General features: G+C 61.1%; 1 protein-coding gene across 5 annotated transcripts in view; it reads left to right on the forward strand.

Annotated features, from left to right (window-relative positions):
* The window catches only part of ACTN4 (actinin alpha 4), a 60461-nt gene that overhangs the window by 37376 nt on the left and 517 nt on the right, over positions 1-22568 (forward strand). The window contains exons 2-21 of one of the 5 annotated variants that reach the window (XM_058675178.1): positions 1762-1876; positions 2097-2216; positions 4536-4622; positions 5836-5923; positions 7056-7134; positions 8414-8495; positions 9169-9254; positions 12440-12532; positions 13532-13762; positions 14143-14290; positions 16752-16902; positions 18750-18858; positions 18978-19118; positions 19195-19377; positions 19462-19596; positions 20221-20400; positions 20820-20966; positions 21470-21550; positions 21796-21861; positions 22381-22539. In XM_058675178.1, coding sequence (XP_058531161.1) covers positions 1762-1876; positions 2097-2216; positions 4536-4622; positions 5836-5923; positions 7056-7134; positions 8414-8495; positions 9169-9254; positions 12440-12532; positions 13532-13762; positions 14143-14290; positions 16752-16902; positions 18750-18858; positions 18978-19118; positions 19195-19377; positions 19462-19596; positions 20221-20400; positions 20820-20966; positions 21470-21550; positions 21796-21861; positions 22381-22539 — 2481 coding nt within the window. Of the gene's footprint in view, positions 1-1761; positions 1877-2096; positions 2217-4535; positions 4623-5835; positions 5924-7055; positions 7135-8413; positions 8496-9168; positions 9255-10138; positions 10225-12439; positions 12533-13531; positions 13763-14142; positions 14291-16751; positions 16903-18749; positions 18859-18977; positions 19119-19194; positions 19378-19461; positions 19597-20220; positions 20401-20819; positions 20967-21469; positions 21551-21795; positions 21862-22380; positions 22540-22568 lie in introns of all 5 variants that reach the window. The other 4 variants (XM_004595082.3, XM_012929782.3, XM_058675177.1 and 1 more) reach the window with 4 other exon arrangements.

Genomic DNA, 22568 nt, shown 5'->3' on the forward strand with positions numbered 1-22568 from the left:
CAAGGAGGGGAGAGACCCGACCCTGCAAGGTGTAACACTGCCACTTGCTGAGTGCTTCCACCCACCCTGCACAAGCTGCGCCCTGAAGTCTTTGCTGACCAGGACTCAGCACGAAGTAGGTGTGAGGAAGCTCGAGTCACCTGGCCACAGAAGTAGTGTAACCGTTGTCCTCAGCCCGGTCTTTCCGACTTTGCAGTGAGGTGGGGGATGTGGCCCTGCTTGTGGTCCAGTCTCTAGGACAGTGACAGGCCTGGGGTAGTCAGGAGAGGCCCAGAAAAGGTGCCCGGATGGGATCCATGCCACGTTGGGCATGGGGAAACCCGGGACACCTGCATCCTGCAGGGCTGCCTGTCGGCTGCTGGTGGAGGACTCAGCGGTAACTTCTTGGTGAGGTGGAAGCAGGGCAGAAGCCTCCGGAGTTGAGGAGGCCAGCATCGCGCAAGCAGGAGGGGTCTCCACTTCCCAGGCAGCTGAGCTTGCCACGTTGGCAGGGCATGGCACGGGATGGGGGAGTCTGGCTGCCTCTGCTTGCCCCTGGTTGGGCTTGGAAGGAAGCCCTGAGTGGCATTCCACACTGTGGTGCAGTGTGCTAATTAGGTGGCGTCTTTGTCTGGGAGGGGTTTATGTTGAGGCTCCGAGTGAGCAGGAATGGTGACAGTTGTCAAAACACACAGTGCCTGGCCAGAGGGTCCATGGAGGCCCCTGGTGCCCCACATGGCCCCCGCCTGCATCCTTGTGGTAGAATGTGCTCTCGCCCATCCTGGCCATCTGCCTGCTTCTGCGCCAGCCCCTGCAGATGGAGGAAGCCAGGCAGGGCGCAGGGGGCTCTGTGAGAAGCTGGGGCTTGGGGCTTTTCCCAGGCCCTGCTGCAGGAGGGGGCAGGGGCTGCTTCCCCAGCCAACGGCTGGGTGTGTGGGCGGAGACTGAGCTAGGTCTCAGTGGCTCCCTGTCCTGGACTTGCTACTCTCCCTGTTGGTGAGTGGAGGTTTGGGACTTAGGCTTCTGGTATGGGGCCCTACATACCAGAAAACCCCTTTCACCTTCACCTTGCAGCTGACCCTGCTGGGGTATCTGCCTCCTGGCCCTGCTAACATGCATTGGGCCTTAAGATTTGAAAAAATGAGATGTGGAACGTTCTGCAAGAGTGAGAGAGGCCAAGGTGTTGGGGAACGCGTCCCCGGTGTTTCAGGGAACAGCTTGGTGCTGGGTCACCCAGCTCACAGAGAGGCGTGAGGAGACCCTGGCTGTTGGAGCGGCTCGTCCTTTCCAGCTGTCCTCCTGTCCCAAGCCCTGGTTGTGTGCTGAGGGTGGGAGAAAGGCAGCCACAGCCTCCACTTGGGGCAGCTGGTGCTGGGCTGGGAGCCATGGGCTGTCTGGGTAATGAAGGACTCGGGGTGTGTCACCCAGAGAGCCCACACTAGACTAAGGCAGGCACCTGCCTGACGGATGGGTCCCTGGCCCCAGCATCCTGTCAGGGCTGCCTCGTGATGGTGCCTTCCTCCCACGTTAGGTCCCCACACGGCAGGAGGGAGCACCTGCTGCAAAGCTTGACAGATTTGGGGTCAAATCCACGCCCTGCCTGCCCATCGCTGCCTGCCCAGGTCCTTGGAAGGGTCCGAAGGAGTGTTGCTCCGAGGGCGGCGTCCAGGGCCTGGCCATGAGCAGGGACCCACCGAGGTGGTGGCTGTGGCCTGGGGCTTTAAGTGGAGCTTCCCAGCAGGCCGGTTCACCCTGTATGCCGCCCTCTGCTCTGCCTCCCAGACCTTCACAGCCTGGTGCAATTCCCACCTGCGGAAGGCCGGCACACAGATCGAGAACATTGACGAGGACTTCCGAGATGGCCTCAAGCTCATGCTCCTGCTCGAGGTTATTTCAGGTGAGGTTCTCGCCAGCCCTGGGGCACCCCTCCACCTGGTGAGCCGGCGCCCAGGCACAGCAGCCCCTTCAGGCGCACCCCACCACGCCGCTGACCTCGACTACAGAACTGACGTGTGGAAGGGGGGAGGCGGGGGCCAGGGCAGCCTGGTCTGGGAGCACAGCGGAGATGCCAAAGCGTCCGTCGCTCTGAATGCCCCTCCTCTCCACACGCATCTCAGGGGAGCGGCTCCCGAAGCCGGAGCGGGGCAAGATGAGAGTTCACAAGATCAACAACGTGAACAAAGCGCTGGACTTCATCGCCAGCAAAGGCGTCAAGCTGGTCTCCATCGGGGCAGAAGGTGAGCTGGGGCCCACGCTATGGGGGCTCTTGCCTGGCTCCCAGGGACAGCACCCATGTTTCTGGACAGGATGGCTTTGTTGGCATTGCAGCCCCCCAGGGAGCTCAGGACCCCAGTATGTGTGCAGTGGCTGCCCTGGGTGAGACGTGGGGTCTCCCCACCCGCCTGCCAGGGACAAGCTGCTGTTGGTGCTGCGGGGTGGGAGGGGAGGCAGTAGGGGATGACTGGGACTTGAACCAGAGCCCCTACATCCTCTCCTCTATTGGTCTCAGCAGTCAGGCCCGGCCGTACGACTGTCACTTCTGTGCAGGGAGCCCCTTTTGTCACTGGGCTCTGCCTGGCAGACTCAAGGGGACGCCATTGCCCAGGGCTGAGAGAGCCTGGCCTCTGACCACTCAGGCCCACCCCCAGGCAGTGGGCTGGGGCAGGACCCCAGGAAGAGCTCCCAAGCGCTTCAGGAGATAAAGCAAGGCTTGAGGGAGCCCAGAAACCCGCCTCCTGCAGCCTAGACTCCCAGTCCTGCTCTCCAGTCAGACAGCCATGTTGTCCCAGCTTTGAGAAAAACAAAGAAAACTAATTGCTGCTAATGACAGGGCTCCCAGAGTTTGGCCAAGACTTGAAGCCGGAATGTGTGTGCCGAGTTCCAAGGCCCTGCCCCGGCCCGGGACCTCTGCAAGATGGGTGCCAAGCCTTGCATGCCACGGTCGAGGTGGTTGGTGTTTGTTTAAAAAGAAAAAAAAAATCAAAACTCCCAAATTCCATCAGGCCCTGAGATTTTCTGTCCTTGCATGGTCTTTTCCCCTGGGCTGCGCTCCAGCCTTCTGCCGCGCACAGCTGCGTTTATTTTGCTCCAGTGCTGGTCTTGTAAATACAGACGGGTTAGAGGAGGGGCCCCCAGCAGTCGTCGCTTTTCATCTGGAAGAAAATTCTGTGCAGACGTGCCGTCTGTTCACGCTCCATCTCAGCGACCCCCGGTCCCTGGGAAGGAGCTGGAGGACAGCCTGGGGGAGACACCGTTCCTCGACTTCGAATACCTGAGAGCCATAACCCCTGCTGCTGCCTGGACCGGCAGTGGCGGGCCTCACCATGGGGGTTGGGAGAGACAGCAGAGCTGGAAGCAGCTGACGGACGTGTCCTGGGAGAAGCAGACTCTCCCAGGGCCCTCTGCGGCCAGTGTGCACCTGCAGCAGGCTGGCACAAGCCAGGGGTGGAGCTGTGGCATGGCCTTCAGCTTGTGCCCTGGGAGGTCCACAAATTTCTCTAGACAGGCACTGCTGCGCCCTGAACTGGGAATGGGTAGGGCCCAGGCAGCCGCCTGGCCCTCTCTGCCTCTGAGAAGCAGTGTGCCTCCCCTCATCCTGGGAGCCATGAGCCTGGTGTCCATCCTGGCAGCTGCTCCTCCATGGTGAACAGAGCCCATTCCTGTCCTCTGACAGTGTGCCCTGGGAAGGGGGCCCCGTCGCCTGAGATATCCCACTCTACCTCCTCCCAAGTTAAGTCCTGTTCCCAAATGTCAGAGGAAAGGTGCCCTGCAGTGTCTGTCCTGCACCTGCGCTCTACAGTTGGCCTTGAACTTGTGCCTTCTCCCAGCCTCTCCCCTCAAGTGCCCATACCAGGGGACCCCTTTAACTAGTTGTAGTCCCACCCTTTCTTCCAAGGAAGACACAGTCCAGCCGAGGCATTTACAGCCCTGAGCCAAGGCAGAGGGAGCAAGGCCTTTTGTCGGGGAGTTAGGAAAGCCATTTGCAAAGGAGGCCCAATCAGGGACCCTTAGGATACCTGCCTGTCTGAGAGGAGAGGCAGGGAGTGCTTTGTGGACAAGCCTAGAGTGCTGGCCAGACACAGCGCAGATTAGGGCAATGGAGTGGGACCAAGGGAGTTCCCCCCAGGTGTGGAAGCCTTCAGCAGAATGAGGGGACACAAGTCTTTTTCAAGTGACAGCCTCTGTGTCAGGAAGAGAGGCATGGTACCCTTGAGGGGGGCGGTGACAGGGGCCAGAAGAGCTGGGTGTTCTCAGAGAGCTGTGGTGCGCACATGGCCACTGGCTGAGGCTGGGACTGGCCGCTCAAGGCACAGAATAGGGAAGGCTGCAGGGCAGGCCTCTGAGGCCAAGCCACCAGAGGTGCTGGCGCCTTCTTGAACCAGGAAACCCATGTATGGGGGAGGCTGAGGCCCGGCTGCAGTGTCCTTGGTAACTAGCTTCCAGGTCTCCTGCCGGTGAGGTGAGGCCCGGGTGGGGCTGGGGGGCTGCCTAGGGTGGGCTGAGATAGGTATCCTGGAGTGACCACCCTGTCTCCCCACCCACGTCCCTGCCTGCAGAGATCGTAGATGGCAACGCGAAGATGACGCTGGGCATGATCTGGACCATCATCTTGCGGTTTGCTATCCAGGACATCTCTGTGGAAGGTGAGACGGGCGCAGGGACACACGCATGCACACAACCCCCACTCCCATTGGCCTTGCCCCTGGAGCTGGGATGAGCTAGAAGGAGGCCTGAAATTCTGCTTCCCTGGGGTAACTCACAATTGAACTTGACCACAGGAGCAGTTACTAGTGCCTGCTGGATCAGGTTGCTGGTGAAGAGAGGCCCTCCTAAGCTAGCCCCGCCTCCACAGCCTCTTCTGCCTCAGATGCTCACCCAGAGACAGACCCACCTCACAGACCCACCCTTCCCTAGGGAAGGTCCATTCGACAGCCCAGCACCCCAAGTCCTGAGCCAGCCGGCCCTCAGAGTTGGTCATGGGTCCGATTCTCCTCACCCAGCACCCCTGTCCTCAGGCTCTTTATTTACGAATTTACCTGAATTACAGGGATTCCCCAAATAGCCTGCAACTGTTTGAGCTGGCTTGGCTGAGGCCAGGAGCTGGAAATTCCATCCGTGTCTCCCATAAAGGTGGCAAGGACCCATCCCCGAGCCCTCACCTGCTGTCTGCTAGTGTACATAATATTAGCAGGAAGCTAGAACTAGCAGCAGAGGCAGGACTTGCTCGTGGGCGCTATCATAGGGAATGTGTGTCCCAAGGGACACATTATCTACTGTGCTCACCACCCTCCTCCCACCCCCAGCCTGGCCTATGCCTCCATCAGCCATGAGCCCATGCATGCTGGGTCAGCGCAGTGACCAGGACAGCTGTGTTTCCTGCCCTTGAAGAAATGTCAGTAAGGGGACAGCCATGGGGCAGCAGAAGGCTGCCTGGCCTCTCCATCCCATTCCCTGAGACCATGGCCAGAGCTGGAAGACCCCAAGTAGCCCAGGCCTAGGGCTCCTGTCCACAGCTTATTCTTCATTCTGCTTACAAGAGGCCAAGGCCAGTGTCAACGGCCAGTTTATCAGTGTGTTCTGGAGGGCAAAGGCACAGGCTTTGTGGCCAGAGGAGGGGGCGTGGGCTCAGGAGCCAACACAGCCACTTTCTAGCTGCCCTGGGTAGGTGGTTTCTTCTTTGGCCACAGTGAAGCCAGGCTGTGTGTGTTAGCAGAGGGGTGGGATCCAGGTAGAAGCCGTGCACGTCTGCTGTTCCTCCCTCTTGGGTTCGATTTGAACCCTGAGCCCGGGCTGAAGGGACTGCGCGGCTTGGGCTGGAGTTTGAGGTGATGTCCATGGTCCTCGTGTGTCTTGCAGAGACCTCTGCCAAGGAGGGGCTCCTGCTGTGGTGCCAGAGGAAGACAGCTCCATACAAGAATGTCAACGTGCAGAACTTCCACATCAGGTGAGGTGGGGTGGGGTGTCCCCGGACTGCCTCCTCCCCTCACTTCCTCCCAGGACCCGAGGTGCTGCATTTTGTCCCTTGGTGTGCCACTGGGTAGTTAGTAGCTTGCGAGTGATCCGTCCGGCAGTGGCTCTCTCATGTATCCCCTTCCTCTTCCAACTGGCTGGCTCTCTTGTACTGGCCGGTTGTTGATGTATTCTGGGAAGGGCTGTCCTGTGGGTGCTGCTGCTGCTTCGGGGCGGAGAAGTGGCCAACACGCTGGGGTGTACACTACCTACCTGTCAGCCATGGTGTCCTGGGGAGAGGGCAGTGCTGTATAGGCCAGTGGACGGGACAAGGCCTTTCTCAGGAGCTGGCATTGAGCTTGACCCAGAAAGAGCCAGTCTTTGGAGTGTCTCGGAGTAGAGTATGGCCAGGTTCAAGTGTCATCTCGGGGGAGTTGATTTCCTCAGAGACCTCAGGCCAAGCCGTGTCCTGGCACTGAGGCAGCCTGTGGCATGTCCCTGCCTGCATCAGGCTGGCAAGGCGTGGTGTTTCCACAGCACTGCAGTGGGCCAGTTACAGATAGAAGGGGCTGCTCCTGCAGCAGGCGTGGGTACAGCAGCCCGAGGAGTGGCGCTGCTAGTGCCCCGCGCCCCGCAAAGACAGACTTCCTGTCTGCTGGCTCTCTGCCCGCACGCCTGTGGCAACCTTGACTGGGCCACCTGGTGCCGGGAGCTGAGATTCCAGGTCACAGCTCCCCTGAGGGTGGCAGGGTCCCAGCCACTTGAGCCGTTTCCCTGCTGCCTCCGTGGCACTCAGTAGCAGGAAGCTGCGATGTGTAGTGGAGCACTCCAGCGTGCGGTGCAGACAGCTCCTGAAGCAGCCTAGGCAGCAAAGGTCACCTCTGCAGTCCCCGGTTTACTGGCACAGAAACTGAGGGAACAGATTTGGTGACTTGTCAGCAAGTGGAAGTGCAGCACTTGCCCGGTCTGGCTCCAGAGGTCACTGTCACAGCCACTCTCCTGCTTCCTTGTGCCTGGCGCCCACCAGCCCTCAGTAAATGGGCATTAAGACTTGCCATGAGTGCCCAGGTGCTGCACCCCTACGACACTGAGTGCCCGCCTCACGAACTCTGCCATTGCATCCACAGCTGGAAGGACGGCCTTGCCTTCAATGCCCTGATCCACCGGCACAGGCCCGAGCTAATCGAGTATGACAAGCTGAGAAAGGTAAACATCCTGTACCCTGCACGGGTGGCTCCCAGGTCCCCTGGAGCTGATGCTTGGTCTCCGGACTGCCATCCCCATGGCCGTGTGTCACCAGCCTCCAGAGTCAGAAATTCTGGCCAGATGCTCGGGCCGGGGGAGCCTCTGGCCAGCTTTGCCCAGGCCTCTGCATGGCAGCTGCCTCTGCCTCCCTTATTCTCCTACGGGCCATCCCGTCTCCCTTCGTGGGCATTGCTGGCAGCCGGGGTTATTCTAGGGCAGGCCAGCCTTGCCTTTCAGCACCCATTCCTTGACCCTCTGGGTTCTGGAAATATCAGTGGGGAGAATAAGAAATTCAGACCATTCATGCTGGCTAGCACTTCCCCTGTGAAATTCTCCTCCTCTTTTACTGAAGTTAGTTTATTTGCTTGAAAGCCACCGAAAGAGAGATACACACACACTTGTGTACTTGTGTGTACACACACACACAAGCAGAGCTTACATCCACTGCCTTACTGCAATGCCTGCAGCATTCATCCTGCTGTCCCCTGTGGATGGCAGAGCCAGCACTGATACAGCTGTTGAACCTACTGTACCACATCGCTGCTCCTACTCTCCTCTTCTCATTTGCCTGTACAGAGCATGTGTGACCCAGTCCCTGGCCTCCAGGGCCACCCAGCCTCACGGGGAAGGCAGGAGAGCGGTGGGCAAAGCAAATCAGCTACATAAGGCCTTGCACATACACTTGGGCTCCAGGGCATTGGGGCTGAGCACAGGTCAGACGGGCACTACAGAGGAAGGGTGGAGCCAACCCCCTGAACTGGGGTGACCAGGAAAGGCCATGGGGGAGGGAGTGTCATTTCTTGGGGGAGCACCAGCCTATTCGTGCCAGAGAATGTGAAGGGGGCTCTGGCTGGAGATGGGAGGAAGGAAGTGAGGAGGGTTGGGATGCAGAGCCTTCTAGCAGGGAGTCCCTGTGGGCAGTGGCACTGGGACAGGGTGGAGGGACATTTGAGGGGTTGGGGTGTGGGAGCTGGCCGTGGGTCTGAGGCCTGAGGGTGGTGGGAGATTGTGGGAAAAGAACGCACCTGTTTTCTGGAGCAGGAGAGGTTTTGCAAGGCATTCCTGTGATTAGAATTTTTATACAGGGTGTGTGCCCCATCTGCCCACTTGGCACAAGTGGTTCAGGGAGGACCTGACAGACCCTCCCTGGCACCCCCCACTCCAGCCCAGCCCCTGGGCCCTCCTGCGAGTTAATCCTGACAGATTTCTTTCTTTTTTTTTCTCTCCCTGCCTCCACCAGGATGACCCGGTCACCAACCTGAACAATGCCTTTGAGGTGGCCGAGAAGTACCTCGACATCCCCAAGATGTTGGACGCAGAAGGTGAGTGTGTCCGTCTGCTCAGTCATGTCTCCCGGGGCAGCCTTGGGGAGCCGGAAAGGCTGAGCAAGTCTCGGGGCAGCCCGGGACAGTTATGTCGCCTGGGAGCCGGTGCTGGACAGCCTCGGCTGGCCACATGTCTTCAGGAATGGGGAAGGATGGAAGGGGTGGGAGTGGGGAGATCGGCCCCCTGGGGGCTACATGTCAGGCCACAGCCCAGGGGAGGGCCGAGGCGGCCGCCAAGGGCCGCTGGCTCCAGGCTTCCTGCACACCACGCGGGTGTCCCTTCCTTGCCTGCAGCCCGCCAAAGTGGAATATTTTGTTTTTTCCTTTTCCGGCTTTGTTCCATTTCCCAGCCACATACCCGCCCTGGCTGGGACCTGAGGCTCTGGCCTGTTTGCTGGCACTTGCACTTGACTGTCCAGCTGCCCCTTGAGGCCACTCTTGGAAAGAGGAAGTGGCCTGCTTTCAAGTCCAGTTCCCACAGCCTTGGCCTTTGCAGAGACCATGGGGGAGGGAACGGGCCCATTCACAGGTGTCCCGGAGCCGTGTGTGAGGGTCCATCCCCAGGGATGGCCGTGGCTCCACCATCATCAGCCTGTGGATCCCGCCAAGCGGCAGCTCCCGGCCTCCCGGCCCTCCCTTGGGCAGTTTAACCCTTGTCGTTCACTTACAGACATCGTGAACACAGCCCGGCCCGACGAGAAGGCCATAATGACCTATGTGTCCAGCTTCTACCATGCCTTTTCGGGAGCGCAGAAGGTACCAGGCAGGGCCAAGCCGGCCCTCCGCACCGCCACTACCCAAGCAGCTGCTGCCTCTCGACTCCCATGCTCGCCTCATTTCTCTTGCAGATAGTAGCGGGCGCTCTCCGACTGGAATCCAAACCCCTGCCTCCCAACACACACACACACACACACACACACACACACACACACACACACACACACACACACACACTTTCTTTCTCCTTGGTGTCACTGCTCTCAGTAAAGACTCACAGGGTGTGTGCCAGGCCCTGGGGGTGCAGTAGTGACAGAGTCAGGCAAAGGGCTCTGCTCTCCAGGGAGTTTATGTCACCAAACCACATTGTCTCAGGTCCGGGGTGGCCTCAGGCAGGGCAGCCACGACAGGGGTGAGCTAGAGTTGCCTGGTGAATTCAGTGGCCAAGGTGCTGCATGCAGAAGCCAAAGCAAGCGCAAAGGTCCTGGGGCCGGAACAGGCCTGGGGAGCAATGAGGGAGAAGAAGCCGTGCGGGCCATGCAGGACAGCCATCACCTGGGCTGTGTTCTAAAGGCCTTGGAGCAAAGCTCACAGGTGACCGTGTGTGACATGGTCCTCTGTAGATTTCCAGAAAAATCAGTCAGCATGTGAGCCCTCCCACTAAAGCCAGCTTCCTCTGTGGGGCAGTGGTTAGTCTGGCTGCGCAGCAGTTAGAAGGGGTCACTCTTCATTCCCGCCCTCGTGCCCCCACTGGGCCACACGCCGGCAGGACACAGCCCGCGGGCCTGAGCTGGGGCCTGGCTTCCAGTCGAGAGTGAGCGCTGTTCCTCCCGCATGAGCCTGGGCCGCCCGGCCTCCACCTGCGTCTTTCATTCTCTCCTCCCTCTCTCTCTCTCTCTCTCTCTCTCTTTCTCTCTGCGCAGATATTGTGGGCACTCTGAGGCCAGATGAGAAGGCCATCATGACTTACGTGTCCTGCTTCTACCACGCTTTCTCGGGGGCTCAGAAGGTGAGCTGGGCGGGCACACTCCCCACCGCTGTGGCTGCCATCCTCTCTGTCACCCTGTGTCACCCTCATGTCACCACCATCTCCATCTTCGGCTGGAGCTTCAGCCACGCTGTGGGCCTGCGCAGGCCATGAGCTGAGTGCTGGTGTAGGAAGACGAGCTGGCAGAGGTTTCCCCATGGTTACAGGGCCCCAGTGCTCCCCACAACTTGGCCAGCACTGATCCCAGGCCCTTGAAGTGCAGTCCACTGTGTGAGGAGGACACTGGGGGGCCCAGCATCACAGCAAGTGCAGGGCAGGGAGTTGGCCTCTCGGCTGTCCTGCTGCCCTCTTTCTGTGACCCACAGCAGCGCTGCCTGCCTACTGTGTCTTGTTGTCCAGGGAGCACCGGCCCTCCCACTCCTCCCTGCAGCCCCCTGGCCTCCCTTGGGACTGTACCTGCTTACCCAGCTCTCCGGCACCATGTCATCGGGAAGCTGAGTTGCTGCCGTTCCCAGTGGCACCCCTCACTCCTCTGAGCCGCCCCATGCAGGCCGGGCATGTCTGTTGCCTCTCTGGTCCCCCCAGATGTCTTGGGCAGTGAGTGGCACATGCCTGCCAGCTTGGTCCTGTTAATGGTGGCCAGTTGGCAGACAGTGATCATCCTCAAGGCTTCACCCGCACAGCAGGGTTCCTTGAAGCCCCCCTGGGTGGGCTGGGTGTGGCTGGAGTGCAAAAGCAAGAGCTGTTCTAGCATTGTAGGGTGCAGCACACTTGCTGCCCTCTCCAACCCAGGGGCCACGGGGCAGGCAGGGCTGAAACAGGGCCTGGCACCTTGAGGGCCCCATCAGTGGTGGGGGAGTTCTTGGGGCCTGTGGGCTTGCCCTGCCCGACCCCCAGCCAGAGGGTCAGTGCCACGGCCACTTCCCTCTACTGGGCACAAGTGGAGCCGGTACTGCTTGCAGAGGGTGGGCACCACAAACCCCACTATAACAGAACATTTGTCAGGGGACTCACCTCCTTGGGGGCCCCAGGCCAGCGTCCCTGGTCCCACTTTACCCTCGCTGACTGCTCACTTCCACCTGGAAGGCCCCTGTGTTTGGCACTGAGCGCCTGCCTGGAGGTGCAGGGAGGCCCTGAGGGCCAACAGGAAAGCCTGGCCGGAGAATGAGGCCTGACAATCCCCCCGTGCCCTTGACCCAGGTCTCCTAGAAGGGAGGCAGCACAGGCCAGGCTGTCAGGAGCCTACCTGCCCACAAAGGAGTGCCCTGGGCCAGGGGCCTTCTGCAAGGCCCAGGCCGCCCTCCCTGTGGCCCATTCTCCAAGACCCTGCCACTCTTCAGAGGGTGTACCCCGGCTCATGTTGCCTCATACACCCCTGGAGAGCCCAGTACCAGCGCCGAGTGCCCGGCTTGCTAGCTCCCCTGTAGTCACTTCATTCACGCATTCATTCTGAGCACCTGAAACACCTCTGGCCCAGGGCTGCTGAGAGGCTCTGAGCCTGTGGCATCTGTGCTGACAGCCTGGAGCCCACTTGTGTTCTGCGCCCTGGCTCTGCTGCCCTCCTGCTGTTGGTGCTGGTGGATTTTGGCTGAGGTCTTGCATGGCGCTGCCTGGGGCCCTCGCAGGGTGCATGCAGGTGGCGGCGGCTGCCACAATCTCCCCAGCTGTCCCCGCTGGTGGGGGTGCCTGCCGTGAGCCGGCTCCCGAGCACTCTGTTTTCCTTCCCCATCACTCTGTAGACCCTCTTGACTCTCTCTGTTCCTGTTCTGTTGCTGTTCCAACTCCTCTCGGAGCCTTTCTGTGCCTCCTGAAAGGTACCTGCAGTCCCCTCGCCTCGAGTGGCACTTCCTGTCTTCTCCGCACCTCACCCCGGCCCCCCAGCAGGAAGCAGCAGGGCAGGCGTGGGGAGTTGTGGGTCAGAGGCTGGTTCCCCACCCCCATGAGCTTGGTGGCAGTGCCTGTGAGGGGAGGAGGAGGAAGGGGCCCACCGTGCTCTGCCTGGGCCCAGGCCACTGGGCTCCTCTTGGACAGCTGCCCTGCTCTCGGGCCAGGGTAGGGCACAGGCAGGTCCAGCACCCAGGGCCCACTGTGCTAGAGCTTCGCTGCCACTCTTGCCTTTCGTCAGGGATGGTGTACAGGATCATGGGGCCAGCTGCTTTCCAGGGCCGGGCCTGTGAGGAGAGGGAGGGTTGCCAGCCCCTGTCGGCTCTCACCGCTGGCCCATCTGTCAACACAGGCCGAGACTGCCGCCAACCGGATCTGTAAGGTGCTGGCCGTGAACCAAGAGAATGAGCATCTGATGGAGGATTATGAGCGACTAGCCAGCGACGTGAGTAGGGGCTGAGGGCCGACTGCGCCGCTGGGTCTGTGGGACCGTCTAGACAGATTGCACCCTGTGGAGTTAGGCCAAGGCAGTGTGACCTTTCTGTTTGGCCTTCAAAGGCTAAGGTCAGACTGGTGGTCACCATGCCAACTGACCCCCGGTGTCTAGAGCATGAATACAGCCCTGGTCACTCACTGCCTTGGAGCTACCCAAGAGCTTTTGGAACAACCCTGTTCTAATGCCCTGTCTGGCCCACTGCTCCCGAGGTGCATAGAGGATGCGGGCAGGACTGAAGCCTGTGCCAGCACCTGCTTTATGGCTGGACCTGCTGGGTCTCCACGAAGGAGGCTGTTGGGCTGCTGGCTCCGGAAAGAATCAGACATGCCCAGCAGCCAAGCTTCAATGGAGGAGGTGGTGGGAGGCCATAATTTTCTGCATTTGTTTTTCAAATGTTAGAAATCAACACGGTTGGAGCTCTCAGCCATAGTTTGAGCACTGTCCTAGAGCCCCGGGTCCCCGGGCTTTGCAAGGTCATTGGCCAGGAAAACGTGGCAAACCATTTGGCTGCCAGCCAGGGTGGCCACCTTCCTGTTGTGCTCAGGTACAGACATTTTAGACAGCCAAAGTCTGCGACACCAAGACAAAGATGTGTGCTCGTCCTCTCGCTCTGCCAGGGAGGGTATTGGGCATTGCTGCAGAATGCTCAGCTCACTGTGCCTTCCTCACCCCGTCAGAGATCTGAACAGCTCCTTGTCTGATGTCACTGTTTAGTCTTATATGCTAGACCCTCTGGGCCCGTGCTGGCCGCCCCAGGGTTGGCCGACCTGCCCTCAAGGCACCCACAGAGTGCACCTGTTGGTCTTGAGGCAGCGGGGGCTTTCTGAGGAAGGTGTTTGGAGCTGAGCATCAGAAATGCCAGTGATGGGAATCGTGGGGTGGTTGGGCTGGCGAGCTGGGGAGGCTGTCCCAACCACCCTGCAAAGGCTGCTTCCCGTGGGCCCGCAGCTGCTGGAGTGGATCCGGCGCACCATCCCCTGGCTGGAGGACCGCGTGCCGCAGAAGACCATCCAGGAGATGCAGCAGAAGTTGGAGGACTTCCGCGACTACCGGCGTGTGCACAAGCCACCCAAGGTGCAGGAGAAGTGCCAGCTGGAGATCAACTTCAACACGCTGCAGACCAAGCTGCGCCTCAGCAACCGGCCCGCCTTCATGCCCTCTGAGGGCAGGATGGTCTCGGTGAGCAGGCCAGAGGGCCAGCGGTGGGGCATGGTGTCGGCCCACTGCATGACCCCACAAACTCTCATGGGCACTCTTGATGAGACTGGGCATTGGGGTGCAGGGGCAGGGTGGGGGTTGGCCCTCACTCCAGGATCACCAAGCACCCAGAAGGTTTTTAGCTTGTGGCTTCCATTGCCCCGCCCATGGTGCCCATCTACTTCATTCATTCCCCCCATCCAGTTCACACCAAAGGACTGAGTGCATCTGAGTGCAGAGCAGGGCACAGCCTGGACCCCAGCCCGTTTCCCCAGACTGTGTGTGTGTTCACCCCGGGGGCAGGCAGCCCCTGCTGGTATCCCTGCTCCCTGTGGCAGCCCTGCCCTCTCTGGTCCCCACAGGACATCAACAATGGCTGGCAGCACCTAGAGCAGGCCGAGAAGGGCTATGAGGAATGGCTGCTGAACGAGATCCGCAGGCTGGAGCGGCTGGACCACCTGGCTGAGAAGTTCCGGCAGAAGGCCTCCATCCACGAGGCCTGGACTGACGGTAGGCTGGGGCTGCACATGTCTCCTGGCTCATACCTGGCGTGTACATGCACACACACACGACCTCTCCTGTGTCCTGTTGGTGTCTATGACATGTGGGTCGGCGGTGTTCTTTGGGCTCTCCTAGCCATAGGCAGCCAGGAGCAGTTAGGGGCCAAGGGTCACTGCTCTGGCCTGGGGTCTTCTGCTAGGCCCTTTGGTGGGTCATCTGGAACACAGCTGAGCCCAGATCATCTCCTTAGGGGCTGACCCTGTGCCTGTCCACTCGGCCTGGGCTTTCCAGTGCAGGGTAGGTATGTGGGACAGGGCTGTCCCATCGCTGGCACCTTGTGGCCATGAACTTCACCCTGCACAGCCCATGCTGGATGGATCTGTGTTCATCAGCACATTCCTTAACGGCAAAGCCATGGAGCCACTGCCGGTCCTGCTGCCTGCTCTGCCAGGTGTCCCTGTGTCACATGGTCCACCCCAGGAGCTCCTCTTTGCCTCCTTCCCAGGGGCCCAGCACCCTGCAGGATGGCACCTATTTAAAGGGCCCTGCCCCGCCTTTTGCTGGCCCTTTATTCTCCATGTTAGCCCATTCGGCTGTTCCCAGCAGCAGCTGCCAGCCCCAGGTGGTAGGTATCCTATGTACCAGGGAAGGAATGCAAAGGGAAAGAAATGGAAGTGGGCCTGGGCACCAGGTGTGGGCTCCTGCTCAGTCCTCACCCGGGGTGTCCACGCAGGGAGGGGGCGTTGGCCCAGTGCTGTCTTATAGCAGGAAGGGAGCTGGCCTGTAGTTCCTCCCTTCCTGCAGTAAGTGTCTTTGTCCCAGTCCTGGCCCTGTGCAGGGTTCCACAGAGGCAAGGCCCCGGCCCAGGAGCTCTCAGGCCAGTGGATTTGCAAGGACCCTTGGGCATATAAGTGGGCATAATGGTACCTGTGTCCCCCACTCACACCAGGTATTTCATGCTGCCACCTGTGGGTCACATCTCTGGCTATACGTCTGCCAGTAGGGCCACTGTCCTGTGTCATAAGCTGGCCCTGCTCACTTACCTAGGGCTTACGGGGTGTTGGTGTCATGGCTGGGCCTCTCCTCCCTGGGAACAACTCCAGGGCTGGCTTTCACCCGAAAGCATCTGGAAGTCAGCTCACTCTCCAGTCTGAGCCCGACTGATTCAACAGCCTCAATGTACCCTTGCCCCACCCATGCCTACCTGGTCACACACCTAGTGACAGGTGCTCTGGCCGCTGTGTCAGCCCCAAGCCAGGCCAGCCCCCCTCATTCCCAAGGCACAAAGCCTCTGTCTTCTGAACCACCAATTATGAAAGGCAGCAGGACAGGCTAGCATTGCGGTTCCTCTGTCCTCCATGGGCCACAGAGGACAGTCCCGGGGTGGGGCGGAGGCAAGCTAGGTAAGCTGCCCTAAGTCCGTGCCCTTCTCACCAACCCGTGTGGCATGCTGGGTGTGAGGTTCGTGTGGGTGCTTCTCAGGGGGCTTGGGTTGTCCCGGAGGCAGCCAAGCCCCGGAACCCCCTTTCCTGAATCCCAGGCAGCTTGTAGGCAGCTCCGCCCCTCCAGTTCCTCTCCCTGTTGAAACTGCTGAGGCGGGGAGACGCTACCCTACTATTGCTGGTTCCCACCCTGGGGAGAGAGCAATTTGGAGGAGGGAATTGCAAGCTTTGCCGATGTGGTTAGGCCTTCTGCCCTGGGGCTGGGGCGGTGGAGCTCACGGAGTCCAGCTCCTTGGCCTACCCCCTGGCCCGCCAGTGCCAAGCCTTATCCTGGGGGCAGCTAGGATGTGGACGGTGCTGGCCCCGCCGCGCAACTCCCACTGCCTCCCTGCGCCCTCAGGAGCACATGGTGCCTGGCATGGCATTATTACAGAGATGAAGGGACAGGCCCAGAGAGCTCTGCCCACTGTGCTGAGTGGGAAGTTGCGGCCAGATTCCCCAGGGTAGGGCAGAGGACAGCATCAGGGGCCCTTGGGGCCCCGGGCTCCCCGCAGCTTGGGCAGCTGTGCCGTGCCCTGAGTGCACTTCAGTCCCTCCCCTGCTGACAGGACCTGCTGGATGAGCCAGCTCCAGGACTGGTGGCAGGGCCTCGTGACAGGGTCCGCTACACTCACAGACCCCTGGACGGTGTGAGGACACGGAGGTGTGTGTGGGAAGCACTGGGGCCAGGCACCAGGGCACCACCCTCCAGAGCCTGGTGTTGGACCTGCTTGCCAGGGACCGCTGTCCCACTCTCACATCTCCTGTCCAGACAGGACACGATGGTTGGCACACACAGTGTACCGAGTGGGTGTCTGTCTCACTCCACCTGTCCCAAAGTGTGTCTCAAGTCCATCCAGGAGGATTCCTAGAAGGCAAGGAAGAAGGTTCTAGAAGTTTCTAACCCTTCATGGTACCATCCTCGACAAGGTGGGGGTTTGTTTCCTCTTCTTTGCCTCCCTTGTTGAGACTCATGCCCTGCCCCCCAGGGAAGGAGGCCATGTTGAGGCAGCGGGACTACGAGACGGCCACCTTGGCAGACATCCGGGCCCTCATCCGCAAGCACGAGGCCTTCGAGAGTGATCTGGCCGCACACCAGGACCGCGTGGAGCAGATCGCGGCCATTGCCCAGGAGCTCAAGTACGTGTGAGCCTAGGTGCCCTGCCCCATGGCGGGCTAGCCACTCGAGGCCAGCCGGTACCTTCACCCTCCTCCCTTGTAGGACGAGAACCAGAGGGGATCTAGCCTGGCAGGGATAGTCCCGGGGTCACAGGGGCTCCCCTCCAAGCAGGCCCCAGCCCTGGGGGTGCCAGCCTCCCAGCCATGCCTGCCCACGGGAATCCAGCCGCACACTGAGCCCTTTGTCCTGCGGCCCCTTCCCTCGTCCGTGCGGAGAATGTGCTCATTGTGAGAGCTCCCCGGCGGCCGGCTCCTTTGCCCTCCCTTCCCCACCCCAGTCGGATAAACTTGTGCACACAATTAGTACACTGAGCCTGCAGAGCCAGTGAGCGGGGCCTCGTTCTGCCAGCACCGCGCTGGTCGGCTGCAGGGAGGGCCCGGGAGCAAGAGGCCCAGGCCATTACTTCATGGAAAATCCACAGCCCTGGAGGGGCGGCGGAGCTCCCAAAATAGCCGTGTACTCAGAAATAGGCTGGGCAACGGGCCTGCCCTTTCTGCAGACGCCCCCTCCCTGCCGCGGCCCACCCCACAGCCCTGCTCCTGGTGCTGGCACCTCGCCCAGCCACAGTAGGCACTGCCCACGTGCTCGGTGGGGAGCCAGAGTGCTGGGAACCTGAGACCCTATTTGGCCCATTTGAAGCAGCCCCCAGGGACCCAAAGCTGTCATAGCCAGGCCAAGGGGCGTAAGGGCCCTGGGCAGACCCCTGGATGATATGGTCAGAGAGGGAATCCCAGGCACGCTCACTTCTCAGGCACTGGCTAGCAGCCTTGCAGGACCTGTTACCCTGAGACGCAGGTGTCCCCAAAGTGGCACTGGGGGGGAATCGGGGGATTATGTGCCTGCTGTCCCATTCGCTGGGCCCCCTGGTGGCTGGTCTCAGTGGGAGCAGCAGCTACCCAGGCCCCTGGGGCTGCCATGTGCCCACCTGCTCCATGTGAAGGGGAGACCCCAACACAGAGGCCAAGGGCTGGCCAAAGGTCACACTGTTAGCCAGGCCACCAACCCTGGAGCCTCTTTTCGTCCTTGCCCACTGCCCACCCCCAGCTGGCTCACCTGTACTCCCCTCTCCTAGCCAGGCCCCAGCGTCAGCTCACACATGCTCCCTGGGACCCTCGTGTGAGAGAATGTGAGACTTGGGGTCTGGGGTGGGGAGCAGCTGATGCTCCTGCAGCCTCCGTCATGCAGACACCGGGAGCCCCCTTAGCCACAGGCAGAACTGGACCCTGCAGGTTCTGTGCACATGGGCGGGTGAGAAAGGCTGACTGATACAAGAGGAGGCAGCCAGTGCTGCACAGTGCCTGCCGGTGCCATAGTGGAAGCTGCCTGAGTCAGGATACAGTAACCTCTGTCTACCTTGAGGCCAGGAGACACACTGGGCATTTTCTGGAGAACAGCCCAGGGCTGAGCGGAGGCCACTACACCACCATTTGCCTTTGAAACCAACACACTTTTCCTCAGTGCTTGCTTAGCGTGAGGTTGCAGACTGGTCAGATGTTGCTTCTCGATGCCTCGCTGTTGCCATGTGCCTGCCAAGAGAGGCGCTACCTGTAGTTCACATGTACTGATCAACCAAGGCCCATGTGACCCCATCCCCAATTCACAGGCGAGCAAACTGAGGCTCCAGAATAGGGAATGTTGAGGTTCACCTAGATGAGAAACCAGAGTCAGACTCCAAGACCCCTGAGGGGAGCAGCAGGGCCCAGCCTGGCTGAGGGCTGCATGCTGACAGGGTTACCTGGGGGGTGCTGGGGTCTGGCCCATCCCTGTCTGTGCCCATTGGGCCTCATTGCTGTCTGTCTGGCCACAGCGAGCTGGATTACTACGACTCCCCCAACGTCAACACCCGTTGTCAGAAGATCTGCGACCAGTGGGACGCCCTTGGTTCTCTGACCCACAGCCGCAGGGAAGCCCTGGAGGTAAGGAGGGCGCAGTGCACACCCTGGGCTCCCAACCTCTCCCCAGCTCCTCAGTCCCCTGCCAGGTGCCCCCACACTCCTCGGCTGACCGGCTATGTCTCCCTGCCCCCGCGCCCCAGAAAACAGAAAAGCAGCTGGAGACCATCGACCAGCTGCACCTGGAGTATGCCAAGCGGGCCGCGCCCTTCAACAACTGGATGGAGAGTGCCATGGAGGACCTGCAGGACATGTTCATCGTCCACACCATCGAGGAGATTGAGGTGTGCCCCGCCCCCTGCTCCCCAGGTGCCCTGGTGGGGGACGGCTGCCCCTCACGGCTGCTCTTCTCCCACCCAGGGCCTGATCTCGGCCCACGACCAGTTCAAGTCCACCCTGCCCGACGCGGACCGGGAGCGAGAGGCCATCCTGGCCATCCACAAAGAGGCTCAGCGGATTGCTGAGAGCAACCACATCAAGCTGTCGGGCAGCAACCCCTACACCACCGTCACCCCGCAGATCATCAACTCCAAGTGGGAGAAGGTGGGCGGCGCCGGGGGCAGAGGGTGCAGGCCGGGCTGGCAGGGTGGGGCGGGGACTGTCCTGACCCTCCTATGCATTCCCCAGGTGCAGCAGCTGGTGCCCAAGCGGGACCACGCGCTGCTGGAGGAGCAGAGCAAGCAGCAGTCCAACGAGCACCTCCGCCGCCAGTTCGCCAGTCAAGCCAACCTCGTGGGGCCCTGGATCCAGACCAAGATGGAGGTGAGGGTGCCCTGCGAGGCGGGCGGACAGGTGGAGCAGCCATGGCAATCGGCTGTGGCCGCCAGCTCCAGTGTGGTCTCTCAGCTGGGCCTCAGTGGTCCTAATTCTAAAGTGGGGATGAAGACAGTCCCTCTGTCCCCTCAGCAGGCACATCCTATGTGGACACTGCAGTATGACAGAGTAAGGTGGCCTGAGCCCCAGCCCTGATCGGGCCTGTTAGGAGGCAGCTCCAGTCACAGCTGCCTGCAGGCTTGCTGTGTGCCCATGCCAGGCAGGGCAGCCTTGAGGCCCCGTGCCAGCCCTTGTGTATCTGTGCAGAGTGAGCGGATGGGGCTGCCCATAGACAGGGGCACGAGGCGTGACATCAGCATCTGCCTCCTGCTGTGACAGACGGCCCTTCCTGTGCCTCAGTTTGCCTATCTGTAGGCTGGGTGCATCAGAGCCCAGCAAGGCCAAGAGCCCCTTGTCCCAACTGCTTTGGCACAAGAGGGCCAGAAGGGGGTAGCACCTTTCAGAATGGGAACCTCTTGGGGAATGGCCAGCAGTGGAGAACCTCGTGGGAAGGGCTGGTGGTGGCGGGGGTTGCAGCCCTGCCCCTGCTGAGGCCCACCACCTTCTCTGCAGGAGATTGGGCGCATCTCCATCGAGATGAACGGGACCCTGGAGGACCAGCTGAGCCACCTGAAGCAGTACGAGCGCAGCATCGTGGACTACAAACCCAACCTGGACCTGCTGGAGCAGCAGCACCAGCTCATCCAGGAGGCCCTCATCTTCGACAACAAGCACACCAACTACACCATGGAGGTACCGGCCCCTCCCCGCAGCACGAGGCTGCTCCCCGCACCTCCGCCCCACGCCTGCGGTGGCTCGCCCGGTTTAAACTTGATTGAAAAGATGAGATCAGAGCATCTGCACAGCGTTAAGCTCTTCCATTGCCATGACGACGCCCACGGGGGATTTGGGGGAGCTTCGGCGTGGGTGGGCAGCCACTGCCCTGTGCATAGCTTGAGATCAGCCAGCCCCGACCTGGATGTCACCCCATGCCAGCCACCTGGGTCCCATCCCAGAGTGGGGAGGCCTCTGCGAAGCTTCCCTGCAGATCCTGGCACAGGCCCCACGGCTCTGTCTCCCAGAGGGAGACCATGGTGTGCCCAGGCAGGGATGAGGTGTGCAGGAGATGGGGCTGCAGTGAAGCCTGTGCCCACTGGCTCTGCCCTCCCCAGCACATCCGCGTGGGCTGGGAGCAGCTGCTCACCACCATCGCCCGCACCATCAACGAGGTCGAGAACCAGATCCTGACGCGCGACGCCAAGGGCATCAGCCAGGAGCAGATGCAGGAGTTCCGGGCCTCCTTCAACCACTTTGACAAGGTGGGTGGTTCCTTCGGCTGCTGCCGGCCTGCCCGGCCTGTGTTTGTGCCTGTGTATTCCTCTGGTTACTGCACATGGGCCGGTAGGGCATGGACCACACATGAGGGGATATGCACCTGCCTGTCTGTGAAGCCTGGCAGCCGCTTGGGAGGGTCTTAAGTGCCGGCGTTCTCCCCGGTGCCCAACCCACCCTATGCCTTGAGGGCCAGGGCAGCTACCCCTTGCATCCCTGTGGTACAGTGCTGGGATTTGGGCCTCAGCCCCACACCCCCCGGGAGGGGGCCATGCCACCACCTACCCCACCCATCATCTCGTCCACGTCGCCTCTAACTCTGTTTCCCTCCCCATGTGTCCCCCGCCCTGGGTCTGCACGTGACCCCCGGCCCTTCTCCCACATCTGTTCGTCCGTCCGTCCGTCCATCCATCCGTCCGTCTGCCTGCCCACCCGTGGCCTGGTCTCCACTCCACCCCTCCCGCGCATCTGTCTTCGATGGCCCCGGCAGGACCACGGTGGGGCGCTGGGGCCCGAGGAGTTCAAGGCCTGCCTTATCAGCCTGGGCTACGACGTGGAGAATGATCGGCAGGTATGCGTGCCAGGGCCAGCAGACTGACATTAACCGCTCTTTCTCTCTCTCTCTCCTACTCTGTCCTTCCCCTGCCATCATGTGTGCCATTTCACTGGCTCTCTTGCCGCCTCCCTGCCCTCCTCGTGTCTCGCTGGACACCTCCCCCTTACCTGCTCTCGGGGCTCGCCCCTGTCCTGTCTGCCCGCTGTGCGCGTGGGGCGGCCCCTCTGGCCTCCTCTGCTATGGCTGCGTCCCGGGAGCAGAAGCAGACAGGCAGCATGGACGTGGATGACTTCAGGGCTCTGCTTATCTCCACAGGATACAGCCTGGTATGCGGCCTCGGCCTCCCCCGCCACCGCTCCCGGCCCCTGCCGCCTCCCCCTCCTCCGCCCTCCTCTTCCCACCTCCTCCTGGCCCTCACTGCCTGCACAGCGTCCATGTCCTCGGGGACACTCCTCCGCTGCACCTGCTGGCCTGGGGTCCCTCCGACGACCCTCCTTCCTTAGAAGTCTCCAGAGAGAGGGCGCTCTCGCCCCTTTCTCCTTCTCTTTCTCTCTCTTCTTTCTCTCTTCCCCACATTCCAGGACTAATTTGAGAGCCTGGGGCTGAAGGGCAGTGGAGCTCAGCTGCCCACTGCCAATGACCACGGGTGGGAGGACATGGAGGGGCCCTGCCAGACCGGCGATCAGAGGCCGCTGCCCCTGCTGGGAAGTGGGTGGAGACACATGCATGCTGGTGGTGGGCTCAGTCCTCCCAGCCGTTCTAAGGGAATGCGTTGTTCTGGGTCTGGCCACCCTGGCTGGCCATCCCCACTCACGGCCACCTGCCCTCCCCCACTCCTCACGCAGGGTGATGCTGAGTTCAACCGCATCATGAGCGTGGTTGACCCCAACCACAGTGGTCTCGTGACCTTCCAAGCCTTTATCGACTTCATGTCGCGGGAGACCACGGACACAGATACAGCCGACCAGGTCATCGCCTCCTTCAAGGTCCTGGCAGGAGACAAGGTGAGCCAGGGGTTGCCAGGAAGGGCTCC

This window comes from Ochotona princeps, chromosome 16 (genome assembly GCF_030435755.1).
Source record: "Ochotona princeps isolate mOchPri1 chromosome 16, mOchPri1.hap1, whole genome shotgun sequence".
Taxonomy (NCBI): domain Eukaryota; kingdom Metazoa; phylum Chordata; class Mammalia; order Lagomorpha; family Ochotonidae; genus Ochotona; species Ochotona princeps.